General features: G+C 53.2%; 1 protein-coding gene across 1 annotated transcript; it reads left to right on the top strand.

Moving 5' to 3' along the window:
- The first annotated feature begins 1,978 nt into the window (after window positions 1-1,978).
- ACADS (acyl-CoA dehydrogenase short chain) lies at window positions 1,979-17,067 on the top strand. Its single transcript, XM_082354501.1, has 10 exons — window positions 1,979-2,136; window positions 3,197-3,360; window positions 13,800-13,949; window positions 14,190-14,301; window positions 14,729-14,880; window positions 15,152-15,322; window positions 15,406-15,543; window positions 15,714-15,809; window positions 16,018-16,074; window positions 16,238-17,067. Exons 1-10 carry the CDS (start codon window positions 2,091-2,093, stop codon window positions 16,388-16,390), a joined length of 1,239 nt encoding a protein of 412 aa, XP_082210627.1. The 5' UTR covers window positions 1,979-2,090; the 3' UTR covers window positions 16,391-17,067.
- The last annotated feature ends 1,981 nt before the right edge of the window (window positions 17,068-19,048 follow it).

Here is a 19,048-nt window from a genome sequence, read left to right as displayed (position 1 = left end):
TGACTGGGCCCCTTGGGTCACGGGGCGGGCAGGTGTGGAGTAGGGGTGGGCTCTGAGTTTCTTTACGTGGCCTTTCTGTAAATATTGTTTTAATGAGTAGAGCTGGTTTCTAGGGTGATAAGGGCACAGTACTGAGCTTTAGGCTTGGTATTTTTTGCTTTACATTTTGATGGAGTACTTTGAGAATTAAAAATGTATATACATGTTTTTAAAACATGTTCATTAAGGTGTGTTTTAACTATACCTCATTTAAGAGTAAATTCACCTCATTTAAGAGTACAGTTTGATGAGTTTTGACAAATGGATACATGATCACAATCATGACACAGGGCATTTCCATCACCTCAGAAAGTTCCCTCAAGTGCCTGGTGTTTGCAGCCCGTTCCCTCCCTCTATCCAGCCCCTTGCAACCATCTTCTGATTTGTGTCTCTTTCGGAAAACTTGTATACTTTTCATATAAAACTTACAACCATGTTTAAGCTCACAAACAATACAAGTTAAAAATAAGTCTGGTTTAGATGGTCTGTGGCACCTGAAGGTCTATTGGCCTCTGCCCACAAACACCACTCACTTATTTTCCCCTTTCTCCTGCTTCTTGCTCTTTTCTTCCTGGTGCCCAGGTAGGGTGATGAAAGGTGAGGAAGCTTCGGAGCATTTGCCAACGACAGTAAAAGTACTGTGGATTTAGAGGCTTTCTTTTGAATGCATTTCTTTTAAGTGCAAGGTAACATTTGAAAGACTTTGCCGCATCTTTTAATAGATCTCCTGCAGGAAGCAGAGCAAGGTCTTGAAGGAAGACAGAACTTTTGGCGTGTGGGTCAGTGGTGGGGACAGACTCCTTGCTGAGTTATGGGGGAAGAAAGGCAGCTGGAGGGACTGGGTTCCTGGGGGCGTGTGGGAGGTGTCTGGAGCCTGTGGAAGTCTGACTCACACCTGTGCCCATGCAAGACCCTTGGCAGGCAAGTGAGATCAACGTAGTTTTTTTTTTTTTTTTTTGGCTGTGTTGGGTCTTCGTTTCTGTGCGAGGGCTTTCTCCAGTTGCGGCGAGCGGGGGCCACTCTTCATCGCGGTGCGCGGGCCTCTCACTATCGCGGCCTCTCTTGTTGCGGAGCACAGGCTCCAGACGCGCAGGCTCAGTAGTTGTGGCTCACGGGCCTAGTTGCTCCGCGGCATGTGGGTTCTTCCCAGACCAGGGCACGAACCCGTGTGCCCTGCATTGGCAGGCAGATTCTCAACCACTGCGCCACCAGGGAAGCCCCCCGCCGTAGTATTTTGGGCAGGGTGAAGGCGTCCTGACGGACGCTAAGACCAGTGCCCCCTGCTCCCGGTGGAGGGGTGGGGTGGGGGGCTCTGCCCCCCAATTGGGAGTGAGACGGTGGGACCACAATGGAACAGGGAAGCAGCAGTGCCACCCCACCTAAACAGCCTCCCAGCAACCCAACTCCCCATGTCTACATAATGAGCACCAGCGCAAGACAAGATCCTTGCCCCTCTTGGCGCTCAGACTTATAGGGGACTTGATAAGATTTCAGATGCTACGTGCCAGGAATAAATAAAACAACGGGATGGAGAGTGTGTGGGGGGAAACACTGGCCTCCTGTGGTCAGGGCCGCCTCAGCGAGTGATGAAGGGAAGGAGAGTTCCAGCTGAGGGAACGGTGACTGCAAAGGTCTGGAGGCAGGAACCAGCTGCAAGTATTGGAGAAAAGCTGCCCTGTGAGGCTACAGCAAGGGCATGGCGGGCGTGGGGCCGGGGAGGGAGGCGGGGGAAGGCCAGATAGGGCTTTTTAGGCCACGGAATTGGATTTTAGGAGAGATAGGCCCCCCTTCCCCCCCCCCTCGAAGAGCTTTAAGATCGGCCTGGAACCGACTTCGGAGACTTCCCCCAAACCCGGGACAGTTTGATTTATCTCCTGGGAGGGAGGCGGGGCTCAGGAGGACCCGAGGCAGGCCCCGCCCCCGGAGCGCGAGCGCGCGCCGGCCCCGCCCCCCCGCCCCGCGCCGGCCCCGCCCCCCGCAGCCCGGAACCCGCGCTCGCGGCCCGAGGTCGCCGGGAAGAAACCCGGTACAGTCACCGGTCTCCGTCCTCCATGGCCGCCGCGCTGCTCGCCCGGGCCTGCGGCCCCGTCCGCGGAGGTGAGTGCGCTCCGGTCCGGGGCGGGCCGGGCGGGCGTGGGTCCCGGAGACCGATTCTCGCCTGACGCAGGCGGGCTGGCGGTGCCCCTCCGGCAACGCGCGGCCTTTGCCCCAGTTGGGCTGCTCCTTGCGCCTGCGTGGCCCCGCCACCTGCTCTGACCCCCCACTCCCAGCCCAGTTTTCACCGCTACACCCACATTCCCCTCCCTTCATTGCACCTTCAGCGGAGGTTCAGGGTGCGCCATTCCTCGGGAGCCAGCCCTGGGATTGAATCCAGACTGTGCTTCTGTGACCTTGGGCCCCTGTCAGCCTCAGCTGGCCCTTGTGTAAAATGACCACAGTAATACTGTTGTTCTCATAGAGTTGTTATAAGGATTAAATCACAGGTGCTTGGCATATTACAGGTGCTCAGTATTAGCGCTTGTGGCTGATTGCATACAGTACCTTTCCCATCTTCTCATTTCTCTCCAGCTGTAGCAGCAGTGACACCTGTAGCCAGGGCTTCCTTTGCCTGGTCAAGACCCACTCACCCTGAATAATAATAAAGGGGACGCTCTTTGAGAGCTGTCTCTGCCAGGCCCCGTGCTAAGTGCTGCAGTCAGTATCTCATCTTCCCAGCTCGGGAGCTGAGTACTGCTGTCCTCCACATTTAGAGAAACCTGTGAAGTTAGGATCCCCGCCTGAGGTCACAGAGCTGTGCTCTTACTATTATTGGTGTAATACTGGTGATTGAGTGGGATCGTTGTACAAAGTATTTAGCAAGCATTCAGTGGGATTCCCAACAGCAGCGCTATCAACATTTTGGGCCTTTAATTTTTTGTCGTGGTATCTGTCCTGTACAATGTTTAGCAGTATTCCTGGCCTCTACCCACTCCATACCACCCTTTGGTTGAGACAACCAAAAATGTCTCCAGACATTGCCAGATGTCCCTTGGGGGACAAAACCAACCGTGGTGGAGAACCACCCAGTTAGTGGATCACTACTATTATTATTATTATTACTACTACGCAAGACCTCTTACATTCCCCTTCCACTGACTACTCTTCTTCTCGTTGGCAGCTCTCCGGCCTCGGGACTGGCGTTGCTTACATACCATCTACCAGTCTGTGGAACTGCCCGAGACACACCAGATGCTTCGTCAGACGTGCCGGGACTTTGCTGAGAAGGAGCTCTTTCCCATCGCGGCCCAGGTGGACAAGGAACATCGCTTCCCGGCGGCTCAGGTGAGAGTTTAAGAGTACAGGTGCCATCAGCTCCAGGATGACTGGTGACGGTGACAGCCAGGGGCACTGGGACTGCAATCAAGGAACCCTAAGTGGGTGGGGGGTGTTCCTGGGACCCAGAAAATGCCCTGGAGGTTTCCCTTGTCCAGCATGAGGCCTATAGCCAGGATGTAACTTCTGGAATAACAGTAATAATGGTGGATGGTTGATATGCTTACTACGTACTGGGTGTTGTGTTGATAGTAATAGTTAACGCTTATACAATGCTGACCATGTGCTGGACATTGTCCTGAGTTCTGATGGGTTAGCTCATCTGTTTCTTTTTTTTTTTTTTTTTTTTGGCCGCACCACGCGGCATGCGGGATCTTAGCTCCCCGACCAGGGAGAGAACCCGTGCCCCCCTGTGGTGGAAGCTCGGATTCTTAACCGCTGGACCTCCAGAGAAGTCCCTAGCTTATCTGTTTCTTAAAACTGTCCTATGAGATGAAGGTGCCATTATTACATACCCTTTTGTACAGTTGATGAAACTCAGATTGATGAGAGGATTAAATAATGTGCCCAAGGTCATGGAGCTAATGAGTTACAGAGCTAAAGTTTGAACCCAAGTCTGTCTTCTGCCAGCTGCTGAGGTCCCAGTCAGTGCCCTCCTGCCTGTGCCATTGCATCACTCCGTCTGTAATGACAAGTTTGAGATGTTTCTGCTGTCTCCATCCCCTGGCTTGGCAAGATGTCTGGCACACAGTATACTCAATAGATATTTGTTGAGTACATAACTTGTGAAAGAGCCAGTCTTACTGGCCTCTTCTCCACGCCTGTTTTCCATTCTGAGGAATTCAGGAGTTGTGATCACCATTAACATGCCTCATAGGCTCTGGGGCCACTTTTCCAGCTTAGTGAATGTTGTGTGTTCACAATGTATCGGGCACTGTGCCTGGACTGTGGGAATACCCAAGGAGCTCAAAGTGGGGTAGGCAAGTGGCATTCTGAGCACCAAAATTAGTTGGGTAACGTTTAGGTGTTAAGCATTGAAATCATGTCATCTCATTTAGTCCTGAGGACATCCCCAGCTGCACGTCTAATCTCCATTTGGCTTCCTGGAATGCTTACAAGGACTGTGGGAGATCACATATGTCAAGTTCATGGTGCCTGGTACTTGAAAACCAGAAGCTATTAATACTATTATTATTTTTATTACAGTTGAGAAAATTGAGGCACAGAGAGGTGAAGTGATTTTCCAAGGCATACTGTCTATGGACCGGTAGACTTGGTGTGACTGGCTCCAAAACCCTACTCCATCCACCAGCCACGTGCTTGTCCCAGAAGCCCAGCTGGGAAGCCCTGTTCTAATCGGGAATATTATCGTCAAAGACCTAAACTACCCCTGTATCCTCCATACCGCCACACTCTGGTGCTGCCCTCAGAGCACTTGTCCAAGACATGGCTGTATATTGGGGCTTTTCTGGCCAAATGACAGACCACTTGATTCATTTTTCCTATATTCCCTCAAATTATAATACTTATTATATTACAGACATAGACTTGCTTTGTGCAAGAAAGCTGGCAGTAGAAACAGGCTTTCTACCAACCAACTCTTCACCAGTCCTCTGGCTTTGTAATCTCTTACTTGCTTTATAGGGTGGGGAAGTTTGCAGATTAATCCTGCCACTAAATAGTGGCAGAAATGGATGTGGAAGGAAGAGATCAAAAGCATCAGCCTCCTTCCTTCTGGCACATTCTGGCACCCGGAGGCTGCTCAGTCCAGACTTGCTGAATGCATGACCTAGCTCAGAGTAGTGATAGCATTTATTTGGTTTTATCTTGGACAGGTGTTTTCATATCTGTAATCTGATTAGGTTATCAGGAGTCCTGCTATTATTTCCTTTGTCTAGAGGATGTAGGAGCAGTTGTAGGAATTGCCTGAGGTCGTAGAGCTCAGGGAGAAATAGATCTTCTGATCTTGCCCCTGCCCCACACAAACTGGACTCTGTCGTTTTGGTGGCTGATGGGATGCAGAGGTTGCTCAATGTTTCCCTTCGCTAAGGATTGAAGCCGGTTGGCTTTTTGCTTTTATCACTCTCTGTTACTGTGGGTAGTACTCAGCTCCCCCCATTACAGAAGGGAATCCAGGGCTCAAACAGGCAGAAGGATCAAAGCAGTAGACACAGGGATAATAGGGCAGGTTGCAAAATTAAAAATAATACCACTAGTGTTTTATTTTTTAATTGTTATTTTGTTTTAAACATCTTTATTAGAGTATAATTGCTTTACAATGGTTAGTTTCTGCTTTATAACAAAGTGAATCAGCTATACATATACATATATCCCCATATCTCCTCCCTCTTGCGTCTCCCTCCCTCCCACCCTCCCTATCCCACCCCTCTAGGTGGTCACAAAGCACCGAGCTGATCTCCCTGTGCTGTGTGTCCACTAGTGTTTTAAAATGACGATAGTAATAATAACAGGAGTAACTATCATTTGGAGGTTACTGTATTCCAGGTACTTATCCATTAAATCTTCAACAAAACACCCTGAGGCAGTTACTTCATTGATCTCCAGTCTTCAGATGAGGAAACTGAAGCCAGGGGTTACATTTCTTGGTCAGCAGTCACACAGCTGGGATTGGAGGAGCCAGATGTAGACTCTGAGCTCCCCCCCCCACCCAGCCTACAGGAGATGCTTAGTTAGTGATTTCTTTCTTTCTTTTTTTTTCTTCTTTTTAAAAATTTATTTATTTACTTTGGCTGCACCGGGTCTTAGTTGCGGCGTGCATGCGGATCTAGTTCCCCGACCAGGGATCGACCCGGGCCCCCTGCATTGGGAGTGCGGAGTCCTACCCACTGGACCACCAGGGAAGTCCCTAGTTAGTGATTTCTAATATTTTTTTCCTGAAGAATTTTTTTCCCCCAAGAAAAGTGGATTTACTGGGGAAGAGTCAAGGGGAGAAGAATTGAGAGGTGGGTAGGCCACGAAGGAGGTGGAAGGCTAGTGCCAGTTTCTGCTCACTTGGCTTGTTTTGTAATCTAAGCGGAACTTTACTCTTTCTGTGTCCAAACCTAACCCCTGCCCCCGAGGAAAAAAAAAAAAAAAAGAAACAGTTATGAATTTATAATGCTATTATGTTATAAAGGGAAATAGGAAATAGAATGGTGTTTCCAAACCAGCTTTGGACTCCGGAACCTGGAAATGTATATGTGCATTTTTTTTTTTTGGCTGCACTGAGCATCTTGTGGGATCTTAGTTCCCTGACCAGGGATGGAACCTGGGCCCCTGCAGTGGAAGCGTGGAGTCCTAACCACTGGGCGGCCAGGGAAGTCCCTATATGTGCATATTTATATGTATGAAACTGAACCCAGTTTCTTTTCCTTCACTCAGTGAATGTTTATTGAGTAACTTTTTTTTTTAATTCATTAATTTTATTTTATTTATTTATTTTTGGCTGCATTGGGTTTTCGTTGCTGCGTGTGGGCCTTTCTCTGGTTGCGGTGAGTGGGGGCCACTCTTCGTTTGCTGTGCTCAGGTTTCTCATTGCGGTGGCTTCTCGTGGAGCACGGGCTCTAGGCGTGTGGGCTTCAGTAGTTGTGGCACACGGGCTTCAGTAGTTGTGGCACACGGGCTCAGTAGTTGTGGCTCGCGGGCTCTAGAGCACAGGCTCAGTAGTTGTGGCGCACGGGCTTAGTTGCTCCGTGGCATGTGGGATCTTCCCGGACCAGGGCTGGAACCTGTGTCCCCTGCATCGGTAGGCGGATTCTTAACCACTGCGCCACCAGGGAAGTCCCTTATTGAGTAACTTTAATATATCAGGTGCAAAACGTGCTCTTCGTCCTCTTGCCCTGTCTCAGATGATAGTTAACCACATAGAAACCTCTCAAATCATAATCCATTTTTCTTCTTCCTCATGTGCACAGACTTCTGTGAATTCCACCCCGGGAGTGTCCCCTGAATGGCACCGCCTCTCACCTCTCCCGGCAAGCATTCATCTCTCTGTGTTTCAGGAGCATTCGTTCATAATCCCTAATTCTCTGGGTGTGCTTGTCATGTGACGGTGTGTATCCTATGTCGCAGTTACTTCCCACAGTTGCCTCCCTGAAGGCCGGGATTGGTCTTGTTTACACCCCTACCTCCTCGCCCTCCGTAAGTGCTTGGCATTCAGCAGATGTTTGCTGAACCTTATGGACTTGAATTTTATGGTTAAGTCATCCTGAATGTCCTTATTGTCCCAGCACTTAGCACACACTGACCCAGTGCGGGAACTGCGGTGGTGGCTCCCGCGGCCCCTTCCCCTTGAATAAAGCAACAAATTTTCAACAAGTTAGGGAATTTGATTCTCTAAAAGGAGTCCGGGACTTCCCTGGTGGGAAGTCCCAGACTCCCTGGGACTTTGTCCCAGGACAAATTTGATTTTTTAAATATGTGAGCTTTAGAAGTGACTTAAAAGCACTATTTTTATGTGAAGTGCCCTCTAAACGTGTCCCAAATATGAAGGCAGCAGGTGCTGAAGGCTCACTCTGCTAGGAAAGGGGTCCTTCTCTTTCTCACATTTTCTCTTGGGAGTTTGGAGACCACCAGGCTTGGCCCAGTCAGGGATGCAGATCCGGACTCCCGGTTCACAGACACAGGGGACCGAGAGTAACCACCGTGGGTAGCAGCTCTGAGGGGTTCCCCTTGAGGTCGCTCTGAAGGTCAGGCTGCTAGAGGAAAATATTAGGGAGCCTGGCAGCTGTTAGCCAGTTACCATCAGCATACTTAGATCAGAAATGATTTATACAACTGAACATATGGTCTTTTTGTGTGTGTGTGCTGCTGCTTTTTATTTTGTTTTTGATTTCTTTTTTTTAATATAAGTTTATTTATTTATTTATTCATTTTTGGCTGCATTGGGTCTTCATTGCTGCGCGCGGGCTTTCTCTAGTTGCAGCGAGCGGGGACTACTCTTCGTTGCGGTGCATGGGCTTCTCATTGCGGTGGCTTCTCTTGTTGCGGAGCACGGGCTCTAGGCGCGCGGGCTCCAGTAGTTGTGGCACAGTAGTTGTGGCTTGCGGGCTCTAGAGCGCAGGCTCAGTAGTTGTGGCACACGGGCTTAGTTGCTCTGCAGCACATGGGATCTTCTTCCTGGACCAGGGTTCGAACCCATGTTTCCTGCATTGGCAGGCGGATTCTTAACCACTGCTCCACCAGGGAAATCCCTGATTTCTTCTTCTTTTTGATTGTACTGTCTTTTCTCTCCATTGCCATTGTCTCCAGTTTTTTTTTTTTTTTTTTTTTTTGTGGCCACGCCGTGCGGCATGTGGGATTTTAGTTCCCCAACCAGGAATCCAACCTGTGGCCCCTGCAGTGGAAGCATGGAGTCTTAACCACTGGACCGCCAGGGAAGTCCGTGTCTCCAGTTTTTTTCTAGAATGTTCCTGCAGCTGGCCATGGCATATTGCCAGAAATCTCAAGATATACTTCAGAATGAGAAAGGTTGGGGGAAATAGCATGCTAGTGAAGTCGCTTGGGTGCAGTCATTGTGAACTCCTACAGCTTTTTATTCAGACAGAGAGAACTGTCAGGAGAGCCAGGGGGCAGCGGTGTGGTGTAGAGAGACCAGTGCCAGGAGTTCTGGCTTCCCCATCCAGGTGTCCCGGGAGTGGCAGCATCTGCACATGAGCCCCCTTCCGTAACAGGAAAATGGGGTAGTCCTTGTCCTGCCTACACTCCGTCTGGGAATTTTGGTTCCCATTCTGTTTCTTGGGGTGAAATGGCATCATGGTGTGATCGGCTGATCTGTCGTTTATCCCAGGGTTGTGTACTGGAGATAGAGGCTGAAGAGGGGGTGGGTCTTAGTGTCCAGGGAAGCTGGGTGGTGCGTGTAAGGTGAGACAATTGGGGCTTTTTTTTTTTTATATATAAATTTATTTATTTATTTTTGGCTGTGTTTGGTCTTCGTTGCTGTGTGCGGGCTTTCTCTAGTTGTGGCGAGAGGGGGCTACTTGTTGTTGCGGTGTGCGGGCTTCTCATTGCGGTGGCTTCTCTTGTTGTGGAGCACGGGCTGTAGGTGCGCGGGCTTCAGTAGTTGTGGCACACGAACTCAGTGGTTGTGGCTCATGGGCTTAGCTGTTCCGCGGCATGTGGTATCTTCCCGGACCAGGGCTTGAACCTGTGTCCCCTGCATTGGCAGGTGGATTCTTAACCACCATGCCACCAGGGAAGTCCGGGGCGTTTTTTTTTAACTCAGTCTCTTTTGCTGTTTGGCCAGAGAAAGCCCTTCAGCGGGGTTCCTGTCCAGGCCTGAGCATGAATCTTGGGGACCCTGTTTATTTCTGGCACCTGGTAGAATACGACCCTGGCTCCTGACCCAGCACAGGCATTCCCCATAAAACACTATTCCACCCTGGAATAGGTTTGTTGCAGGCCCTAAGTGTGGGTTCAGAAGGGGCTCTGGGACTTCCCTGGCGGTCCAGTGGTTAAGACTCTGCGCTTCCAGTGCAGGGGCATGGGTTCGATCCCTGGTCAGGGGACGAAGATCCCACATTCTGTGAGTGCAGCCAAAAAACAAAAATAATTAAAAAAAAAAGAAAAAAAGAAAGGGGCTCTGTTCTGAGGCCACGCTCGTGCTGGCACAGGGCTTTGTGAGTCTCCGGGTCCTGTTCAGAGACGACGCTGCCTGAACCACTGTCTCCTGTCCACGCCCACCCCCTCCTTGATTCCTACCGGCTGCAATGATGCAGCTTCTCTGAGCAGCATCGCCCCCGCTGGCCCCAGGTGCACGGTGACCACAGAATTTTTTTAAGCGATTCTTGAAATGACACATCCCTGGGAGCTCTGAGTCCCATTTATCACTGTGTACTAGCTTCCCGTTGCTGTTGTAACAAATTACCACAGACTCAGTGGCTTAGAATAGTACACATTTAGTATCTGACAGTTCCTGGAGGGCAGAAATCCAAAGTGGGTCTCTCTGGGCTTAAAATCAAGGTGTGGGCAGGCCTGCGTCCCTTCCGGTGGCGCTAGGGGAGAATCACGCCCTTGCCTTTCCCAGCTTCTAGTGGCCGCCTGCATTCCTTGGCTCGTGACTCACACCCCTCCAGCCAGCATCCCGGTCACTCCAGCCTCTGCTTTCATTGTCCCATCTCCTTCTCTGCCCCTCCTGTCTCCCTCTTTCCCTTACAAGGACCCTGCGATGACATTAGCCCCCCTGGATCATCCAGGGCAGCCCCCTCACGATCCTTCACTTAATCTCACCTGCAGAGTCCCTTTTGCCACGTGAGGAAACATATTCACAGGTCCTGGGGATTAGGACGTGCTCGTCTTTGGGGGGCTGTCATTCTGCCTCCCACGCACTGGCCGTCTCCTCCCCTGTGTTACACGGGAGACCCTGAGCACGGTCAGGCCCACCCCAAGCTTAGAGTCTTACAAGAGTTTCCCATGGGAACAACTCAAGGCAGAATCAAACAAGCAGTTTCATAGAGGGACACAAATCATTATGGAAGTTCAGCAGATTCACCAGTGCCCCTCCTCCCAGACATCACTGTCAAGACAAGAACTTATCAGTCACTTAATGATAATAAATGCTGTTCACTTGCTCATCATTGCTAATTCTTAGAGAACTGCCCATCAAAACTACAATGAGGTACCACCTCACACCGGTCAGAATGGCCATCATTAAGTCTACGAATAATAAATGCTGGAGAGCGTATGGAGAAAAGGGAACCCTCCTACACTGTTGGTGGGAATGTAAATTGGTGTAGTCACTATGGAGAATAGTATGGAGGTTCCTTAAAAAACTAAAAATAGAGCTACCATGTGATCCAGCAATCCCACTCCTGGGCTTATACCCAGACAAAACTATAATTTGAAAAGATAGATGTACCTCTGTGTTCATAGCAGCACTATTTACAATAGCCAAGACATGGAAACAACCTAAATGTCCATCAACCAATGAATAGGTAAAGAAGATGTGGTACATATATACAATGGAATACTACTCAGCCATTAAAAAGAATGAAATGCCGTTTGCAGCAACATGGATGGACCTAGAGATTACCATACTAAGCGAAGTAAGTCAGAGAAAGACAAATACCATGTGATATCACTTATATGTGGAATCTAAAATACAACACACATGAAGCTATCTACAAAACAGAAACAGACTCAGACGTAGTGAACAGACTTGTGGTTGCCAAGGGGAGGGAAGGATTGGGAGTTTGGAATTAGTAGATCCAAACTATTATATATAGGATGGATAAACAATAAGGTCCTATTGTATAGCACAGGAAACTATATTCAATATCCTGTGATAAACCATAATGGAAAAGAATATGAAAAAGACTATATAGATGTATAACGGAGTCACTTTGCTGTATAGCAGAAATTAACACAACATTGTAAATCAGCTATACGTCAATAAAATTTTTTAAACAGTGCCATTCACCGATCACTCACCTCGTGCCAGGTACTGGGCTCAGCATTTTATATATATATGTTGTCTCAGTCCTTGAAACAGTTCTATGAAGTAAGTACTATTTGGGGAAGGGGGGAATCAAACTTTTATAATCACAGAAGTAATACTAATTATAGACAAGTGAGAAAATATGGCAGACATTCTTACTGATTTGCTTCATTGAAGTCAGCATAGTCTAAGAACATGGTTACAGGAATCAAATGATATAAAATGATTTTCTTTTTATAAATTTATTTATTTATATTTTATTTTTGGCTGCGTTGTATCCTCATTGCTGCACGCAGGCTTTCTCTAGTTGCGGCGAACGGGGGCTACTCTTCGTTGTGGTGCATGGGCTTCTCATTGTGGTGGCTTCTCTTGTTGTGGAGCACGGGCTCTAGGCATGTGGGCTTCAGTAGTTGTGGCTCGCAGGCTCCAGAGCACAGGCTCAGTAGTTGTGGCGCACGGGCTTAGTTGCTCCACGGCATGTGGGATCTTCCTGGACCAGGGATTGAACCCGTGTCCCCTGCATTGGCAGGCGGATTCTTTTTTTTTTTTCTTTTTTATATATTTATTTATTTATTTATTTTTGGCTGTGTTGGGTCTTCGTTGCTGTGCACAGGCTTTCTCTGGTTGCGGCGAGCGGGGGCTACTCTTCGTTGCGGTGCGCGGGCTTCTCATTGCGGTGGCTTCTCTTGTTGTGGAGCATGGGCTCTAGGCACACAGGCTTCAGTAGTTGCAGCACGTGGGCTCAGTAGTTGTGGCTCGTGGGCTCTAGAGCGCAGGCTCAGTAGTTGCGGCGCACGGGCTTAGTTGCTCCGCGGCATGTGGGATCTTCCCGGACCAGGGCTCGAAGCCATGTCCCCTGCATTGGCAGGTGGATTCTTAACCACTGCGCCACCACGGAAGTCCTGAAATGATTTTCTAATGAAAAGCAGTGGTCCCTCTTCTACCCCAGCCTGCTCCCTAGAGGCCATTGGTTTTAGTTGTTTCGTCTCAAAGCTACGCAGGTTCTGTTGTGGTCCCTGTTTCCCAGGTGGGGAGCAGGCTGACAGAGGGTAAGGAATCTGTCCTAGGAACCTGCTGAAGGGTCTGAGCTGGTTGAGGTCCTGGGGTCAGTGCTGGGTTTCAGTCCCATCCCCGCCACTTACAAGCTCCGCCCCGAACTGGTTGCTTCACCTCCCTGAGCTCTGGTTTCCTCACCTGTGACATGAGGTTGACTCAGCATTGTCCTCACAGAGCTTTGGCGAGACTCAAATTGAAGAGTACACATAAAGCATTTTTCAGCGTTGGGCATTGATAATTAACCATGACCACCACTGGTATTCCAAGTCAAAATTCCAAGCTTCTTCCCCTTTATTCATTGTTTCACTGGCATTGGAATATAGCAGTGGACAAAACCGCACTGTCTCTGCCCTCGTGGTCACGGAGAAAGACCTTAATCAGAACAAGCACATGAATAGGTGTGAAATTACAGCTGCACAAGCACCACTAAGGAGAGGCACAGATGCCGCAGGAGCGTGTGATTGAAGGATTTGACTCAGTGAGGTCAGAGATGGCCATGCAGCAGAAGTGGTGCTTGAGCTGAGCCCCAAGGACGGGAGGAGATAATAACTAGTTGATAAAGGGCATCACTGACAGGAAACAGCATGTGCAAAGACCCTGTGGTGGGGAGGGGGAGTGTGGTACGTGTAAGGGACTGAAAGAAGGTCTGTGTGGCACTGTGCTGCCCTGCTCTGCTCCTTACCTCAGAGGCCCCCAAAGCCTTCTTGTGCCTTCTGCCTGCTGACTGGTTGTGTCTGTAGACACAGGGTAGAGTTGGGGCGGAATTTGGGGACAGGACGGCTTGAATGAATGGTGCTGTCTTGCAGACTTAGCCTCGGCGGTCCCGGGGTAGGTGGATGTGGCCATGTGACCTGAGTTTCTGCAGGCACTGGCTCAGGGGCAGGAGAGTTGGGGTTGGAGAGGTTGGGCACCGTCCCCCGGCAGCTGCCCTTGCCATGACATCCTTCCCTGGGGCCAGGTGAAGAAGATGGGTGAGCTGGGGCTCATGGCCATGGATGTGCCCGAGGAGTTTGGGGGTGCCGGCCTCGATTACCTGGCCTACGCCATCGCCATGGAGGAGATCAGCCGGGGCTGCGCCTCCACTGGAGTCATCATGAGCGTCAACAACGTGAGTCTCACGCCTGGGCCCTGGATACACCAGTGGAGGGGAAGCTCCTGTGGGTGGGCAGGCCCTCTGCCACGCAGCCCCACATCCGGGGCACAGCCCGGCCTTGGCTCCCTGCCCCTGACCGCCTCTGGACCTGGTCCCTTGCGTGGGCCTCTGGAGAGAGGAGGCCTGGGGGTGGGTACGTGGGTGGGCAGGTTTCTGGGCTGGAAGGCCTCTGACCGCTCTGCACTGTCCCCCCAGTCCCTCTACTTGGGGCCCATCCTGAAGTTTGGCTCCAAGGAGCAGAAGAAGCAGTGGGTCACTCCTTTCACCAGCGGCGACAAAATTGGCTGCTTTGCCCTCAGTGAACCAGGTATCACCGTGGGACAGGGCCTGCCCCTGTCCCCTCCCCTCAGAATCGGGGTGACAGACTCAGGCTGGGGCCAGTGCTGAGCTGGGTCAGCTGCTCGTTGCCTCCTGGGGCAGGAGGGCAGGAGGGCAGGAGTGAGGGCCTGGGGTGGAGCTCTGGCTGCTGGGATCACCACAGAGCTGGGGCTCGCCTCGGCTGAGCTGGGAGGGAGGGACTTGGGCCCTGGGGTCCCTTTGGCTTGAAGACACCCAGCTGTCACATCCCCCCCATCCCCACACCCCGAGAGCTGTGGGAGCCGGTGCGGCCCTCGAGCCTTCTCTCAGGAGCCAGACTCTGATCCCTTGGACCCGGGCCTGGCTCACCAGCCAGGGGTGAGGCTGGGTTCCGGGTGAGTTGGTGGCGGTGGACTCTGAGTCTGCGTGTGGGGCAGGGAACGGCAGCGACGCGGGGGCCGCCGCCACCACTGCCTGGGTGGATGGTGACTCGTGGGTCCTGAGTGGCACCAAAGCCTGGATCACCAACTCCTGGGAGGCCTCGGCCGCCGTGGTCTTCGCCAGCACGGACAGATCCTTGCAGAACAAGGTGGGGACCCCGAAGGGAGGGTCAGTGAGACGTTCAGAGTTTCTAGATCCAAATCTCCTTGGTCTGATGGAGCTGTTCTTGCTCTGGGGCACTTGCCGCTGTCCCTCTCCCTCCCTGGGTGGCGCCTTCCCCAGAGGAGCTGGCAGAGGGCGTCACCGCAAGGTCCTGAGGGAGGTGGAGGGAAGGGACAGGGGTCGGTGGCTGTGGTGGTTTGTGTGAGGGGCGTGGCCTCGAGCAGGTGAAAAAGTCACTGGGCGTGTCTGGCCTCCAGGGCATCAGTGCCTTCCTGGTTCCCATGCCAACGCCTGGGCTCACGCTAGGGAAGAAGGAAGACAAGCTGGGCATCCGGGCCTCATCCACTGCCAACCTCATCTTCGAGGACTGTCGCATCCCCAAGGACAACCTGCTGGGGGAGCCAGGGATGGGCTTCAAGATTGCCATGGTGAGCCCAGCCACGGGGGTGGGGTCCCTGGGGCAAGGCCCTGGGGCCCGGCTGGCCGGCCACTGACAGGGCGGTCCTCACAGCAAACCCTGGACATGGGCCGCATCGGCATCGCCTCCCAGGCCCTGGGCATCGCCCAGGCTGCCCTCGACTGTGCTGTGAACTACGCCGAGAACCGCACGGCCTTCGGGGCGCCCCTCACCAAGCTGCAGGTCATCCAGGTAATGAGGCACGATGCCGCGGAGGGAGAGAATTTTGGCCTTTCCCCTCTGCCTCCCAGATGGCTTTCACCTGCTTCCGTGTCCTCTGCCCTCCTACCTCCTGTCTTGCAGGGAGAGGGGAGGGAGGGCAAACACCGACTGCCTGCCGGGGTGGGACTGGGTTGTTGCAGTTCAAGTTGGCGGACATGGCCCTGGCCCTGGAGAGTGCCCGGCTGCTGACCTGGCGCGCTGCGGTGCTGAAGGATAACAAGAGGCCTTTCATCAAGGTGCCGTGGGGCTGGGGTCTCCCTGGGCACGGCCCAGAGCTTTGGTGGTGGAGGGACTGAGGGAAACATCTGGGCGGGGTCCTGGTTCCTCGGGCCTGTGGGTTTATTGCTACAAGGGGTGGCTCCCCCAGGCCCACCCTGCTGAGGGCCATGTGCTGGGCGCTCCCCCCAAGGTCGAGTTTCTGACGCCACCATCCCCTGTGGTTAGGAGGCGGCAATGGCCAAGCTGGCTGCTTCGGAGGCCGCAACTGCCATCACCCACCAGGTGAGTGTCCCCGGTGCCTGGGCGAGGGAGGTCCCAAGGGTTGAGTAGCAGCGAGTGTGCCGGCTGCCCTTCCCCCGGGTATTCCTTCGGTGTGGCTGATCCTGTCCTGTTTTTCCCCTCGAGTGGGGGTCTTCTCCTCCTGAGCCCCTGCTTTCCGCCTTAGGCCATGCAGATCCTGGGTGGCATGGGCTACGTGACAGAGATGCCAGCCGAGCGGCACTACCGTGACGCTCGCATCACTGAGATTTATGAAGGCACCAGTGAGATCCAGAGGCTGGTGATCGCCGGCCACCTGCTCAGGAGCTACCGGAGCTGAACCCTCGGTAGGGCCGAGAGTGCCCGCCGGGATCCAGGCTGGCCTGAGGACCAGGGGAAAGTGGGCAGGAGCCATGTGGCCTTCCCCCTGACTCCCAGTCAAGGCCTGTGGGGCAGAAGGGCGGGAGCCACGCCTCCTCTCGCCAGGGTCCCCAGACCCAGTCTTCTGGGTGGACTTGCCGCCCTCAGCTCTATCCGCCCCAGACTAAGCTGCCTGGGAGAAAGGAAAAGCGGGGCTGTGGTCTGAGGATGCCCGTCCTCAGCTCAGGTTCTTGGCTTTGTTCCCTCTCCACCACCGACTGTGCCTTACTCTCTTCATCTGGAGGCTGGGCCGTGGGAAGAGAGAAATTACCACTTGGGGACTCCCCATTTCTCTTCTGTGGGTCCTGGCGCTTAGCGTGAGACCCAGTGTCTACTCTTTCCTCTGAGGTCAGGGGTCTGGAGGAGTGGGGTGCGGTGGGGGCCGGAATGACCAGGCCTCAAAGCAGGAGTGGTGTTCTCTCAGGCCCTACAGCCTCAGGGCTGGGTCATTGTGGAAGCTGCCCTGCGTCCCATTAACCTGTTCTTCCCATTAACCTGTTCTTCGTAAAGTATAAATGAGTGCAGGTGGGTGGTCTGATTCGTGCTGTGGGATGATCACCTGTGGGAACTAAGTAATAAAGCGTATCTGTCCCCTGACCCTCATGTCCTTGCTTGGGTGCTGCTGGGGAGGGAAAGATGGTCCTTTAATCTGCTCTCCTGCACACCCCCCACTCTGTGTGAGTGTGAGAGAGTGTGTGTGTGTATGTGTGTGTGTGATTATGTGAAGCCAGCTGCAGCGGGAGGGTCCATTTCCACCCTGGGAGAGCTCCAGCATGAAGCAGGGTTGACGCAGTTCAGGAGAATAAGGGCTTGGGTGTCTAGGACTGCTGAGCTTGGAGGGCCAGCCAGGTTAGGGCCGCGGGCGGGCAGGCAGGTGAGTGAGTGCCAGCCTCAGGGCAGGAGGAAGGATGCCAGAGGGGCTGGGGGGAGAGGAGAGGGGAAGGAGCAAAGCTGAGGAAATGGAGACTTTGAAAGCGTCTGTTTTGCTTACTATCTGTTCACCGAGGGCCAGCACTGAGCCTGTAGTGAGAGGGTCCTGTATCAAATCCAACTCAGGTCCACTCGCCCGACATGCAGCAAAGCCAATCTGCTGACACCAGGTTGTGATGAAGGAACATACAGTGTTTATTGCAGGCCCCAAGCAATGGAGTGGAGACAAGCCTCAGATCCATTCCAGGTGGTCCTGGAGTTGGGGGTTTCTTAAGGGGAAGAACGGAGAGGCTGGGATTAATCATTTCTGTGATTAATGGTAGTTTCGGGAGTCAGGATGTCTCTGGTTTAGGATTCTCTGGCCGGGTGGCCCATGGCTCAGGGGTCTGTGAACTCATCTTGCCCTGGAGAAACACCCTGAGTTTGTGTGGTAATGGTATCTATGATAGCAGTTTTAGCACATTAACAATGTTATTGACAACAGCAGTTTGTAGTCATCTGACGCTGGTTGATTAGTGTTCAGTTAGCACAGGATTGAGGCCAGAGGGTATAAGAAAGGGGATAAAGTTTTGGATAGAGATTAATCACCAGCTCAGCAAGGGAGCTGGTTTAAGGAGGACTCAGTTTGGGTCCTGGTGCTGCGGGGCTGGCTTTGGGCCGACGTGCCTCTGCGCGGGAGCCCATGCTGTTAACCGCCGTGGCGCGGTGTGGAGAGCGGAGCTGCTGGGGGAGAAACGGAACAGAGGGGTGAGGGCGGCGGGAAGAGCCCGCAGACAGTTTCAGAAGAGGTGCGGACAGCCCTCCGCAGAGCGGGAAGGGCCGGGAAGCTGACCTGCCACTGCTGTGAGGTCTCTGGAGGGAAGAGGCGCCGGGAACCTGACCAGTTGGCGACACCATCAAGTGGGCGCCCAACCGCGCGGGCTCTCGCCGCGCGCGGGTTCACGTGCAGGGGTGCGGGTGAGGGGCGCCGCGCGGCCGAGGGAGGCAGCCTCCAGCCCGCCCTCGCCCCGCGCCAGGGCCGACCGAGCAAACACTCCGTCACCAGCGGCTCTCCGAGCGCACACGCCTCCACGGGCCGCTGTTGGCGGGGCGGGCCTCCTGGCTCTGGGCACCTGACCCAGGTGTGCGGGATGGAGGAGCCGGGCCCCGCGGGGCCGACAGGCGCAGCTGCGGCCCGCTTTCCCCAACTGCGCAGGCGGGCGGGGCGCGAGGGGGTAACAGGAGCGGGATCCCGCTAACGACACGCAGAGACCGCTTCCCTGCCGCCCTGGGGCCTGGTGGTCTGCGCCGCCTCCTGCTCCGGGTAAGCAGCTAGCTCACACCTCTGCGGGGCCCTGGGCTCGGGTGCAAGCCGAGGGTGCGGGGAGCAGGCTGGGATTCAAGGCTTCTCCCCCGGAGCAGCCACGGTTGACCCATCCCACCTGGGAGGCAGGTGAAGGGCGGCCTCTCCCTGAGTCGCTGACCCCACGAACAGGGGCAGCGGCGTTCAGATGGCTCCACTACGCCTCCAGCGAGGTAGTCCTGGCTCCTGGCCCAGGTGAGAGTGAGGGGACAGGCACGTGGTTGAAGCTGTCTCTGGGCCTTTCCTCTAGGCAGTGGGGGATGGGGAGGGGGAGGGAGCTTTGAGGCTCAGAAGAGCCCGACCTGA

Source organism: Balaenoptera borealis (genome assembly GCF_965194805.1).
Source record: "Balaenoptera borealis genome assembly, chromosome: 14".
Classification (NCBI taxonomy): domain Eukaryota; kingdom Metazoa; phylum Chordata; class Mammalia; order Artiodactyla; family Balaenopteridae; genus Balaenoptera; species Balaenoptera borealis.
Note: the sequence above shows the minus strand (reverse complement) of the source record. Positions and strands in the feature narration are given on the sequence as shown.

Coding starts and splice junctions, on each gene's coding strand:
- ACADS (XM_082354501.1), top strand. CDS start 2,091: ATGGCCGCCGCGCTGCTCGCCCGGGCCTGCGGCCCCGTCCGCGGAG. Junction 2,137..3,196: donor CTGCGGCCCCGTCCGCGGAG/GTGAGTGCGCTC, acceptor TCTCGTTGGCAG/CTCTCCGGCCTCGGGACTGG. Junction 15,544..15,713: donor CCAAGCTGCAGGTCATCCAG/GTAATGAGGCAC, acceptor GGGTTGTTGCAG/TTCAAGTTGGCGGACATGGC.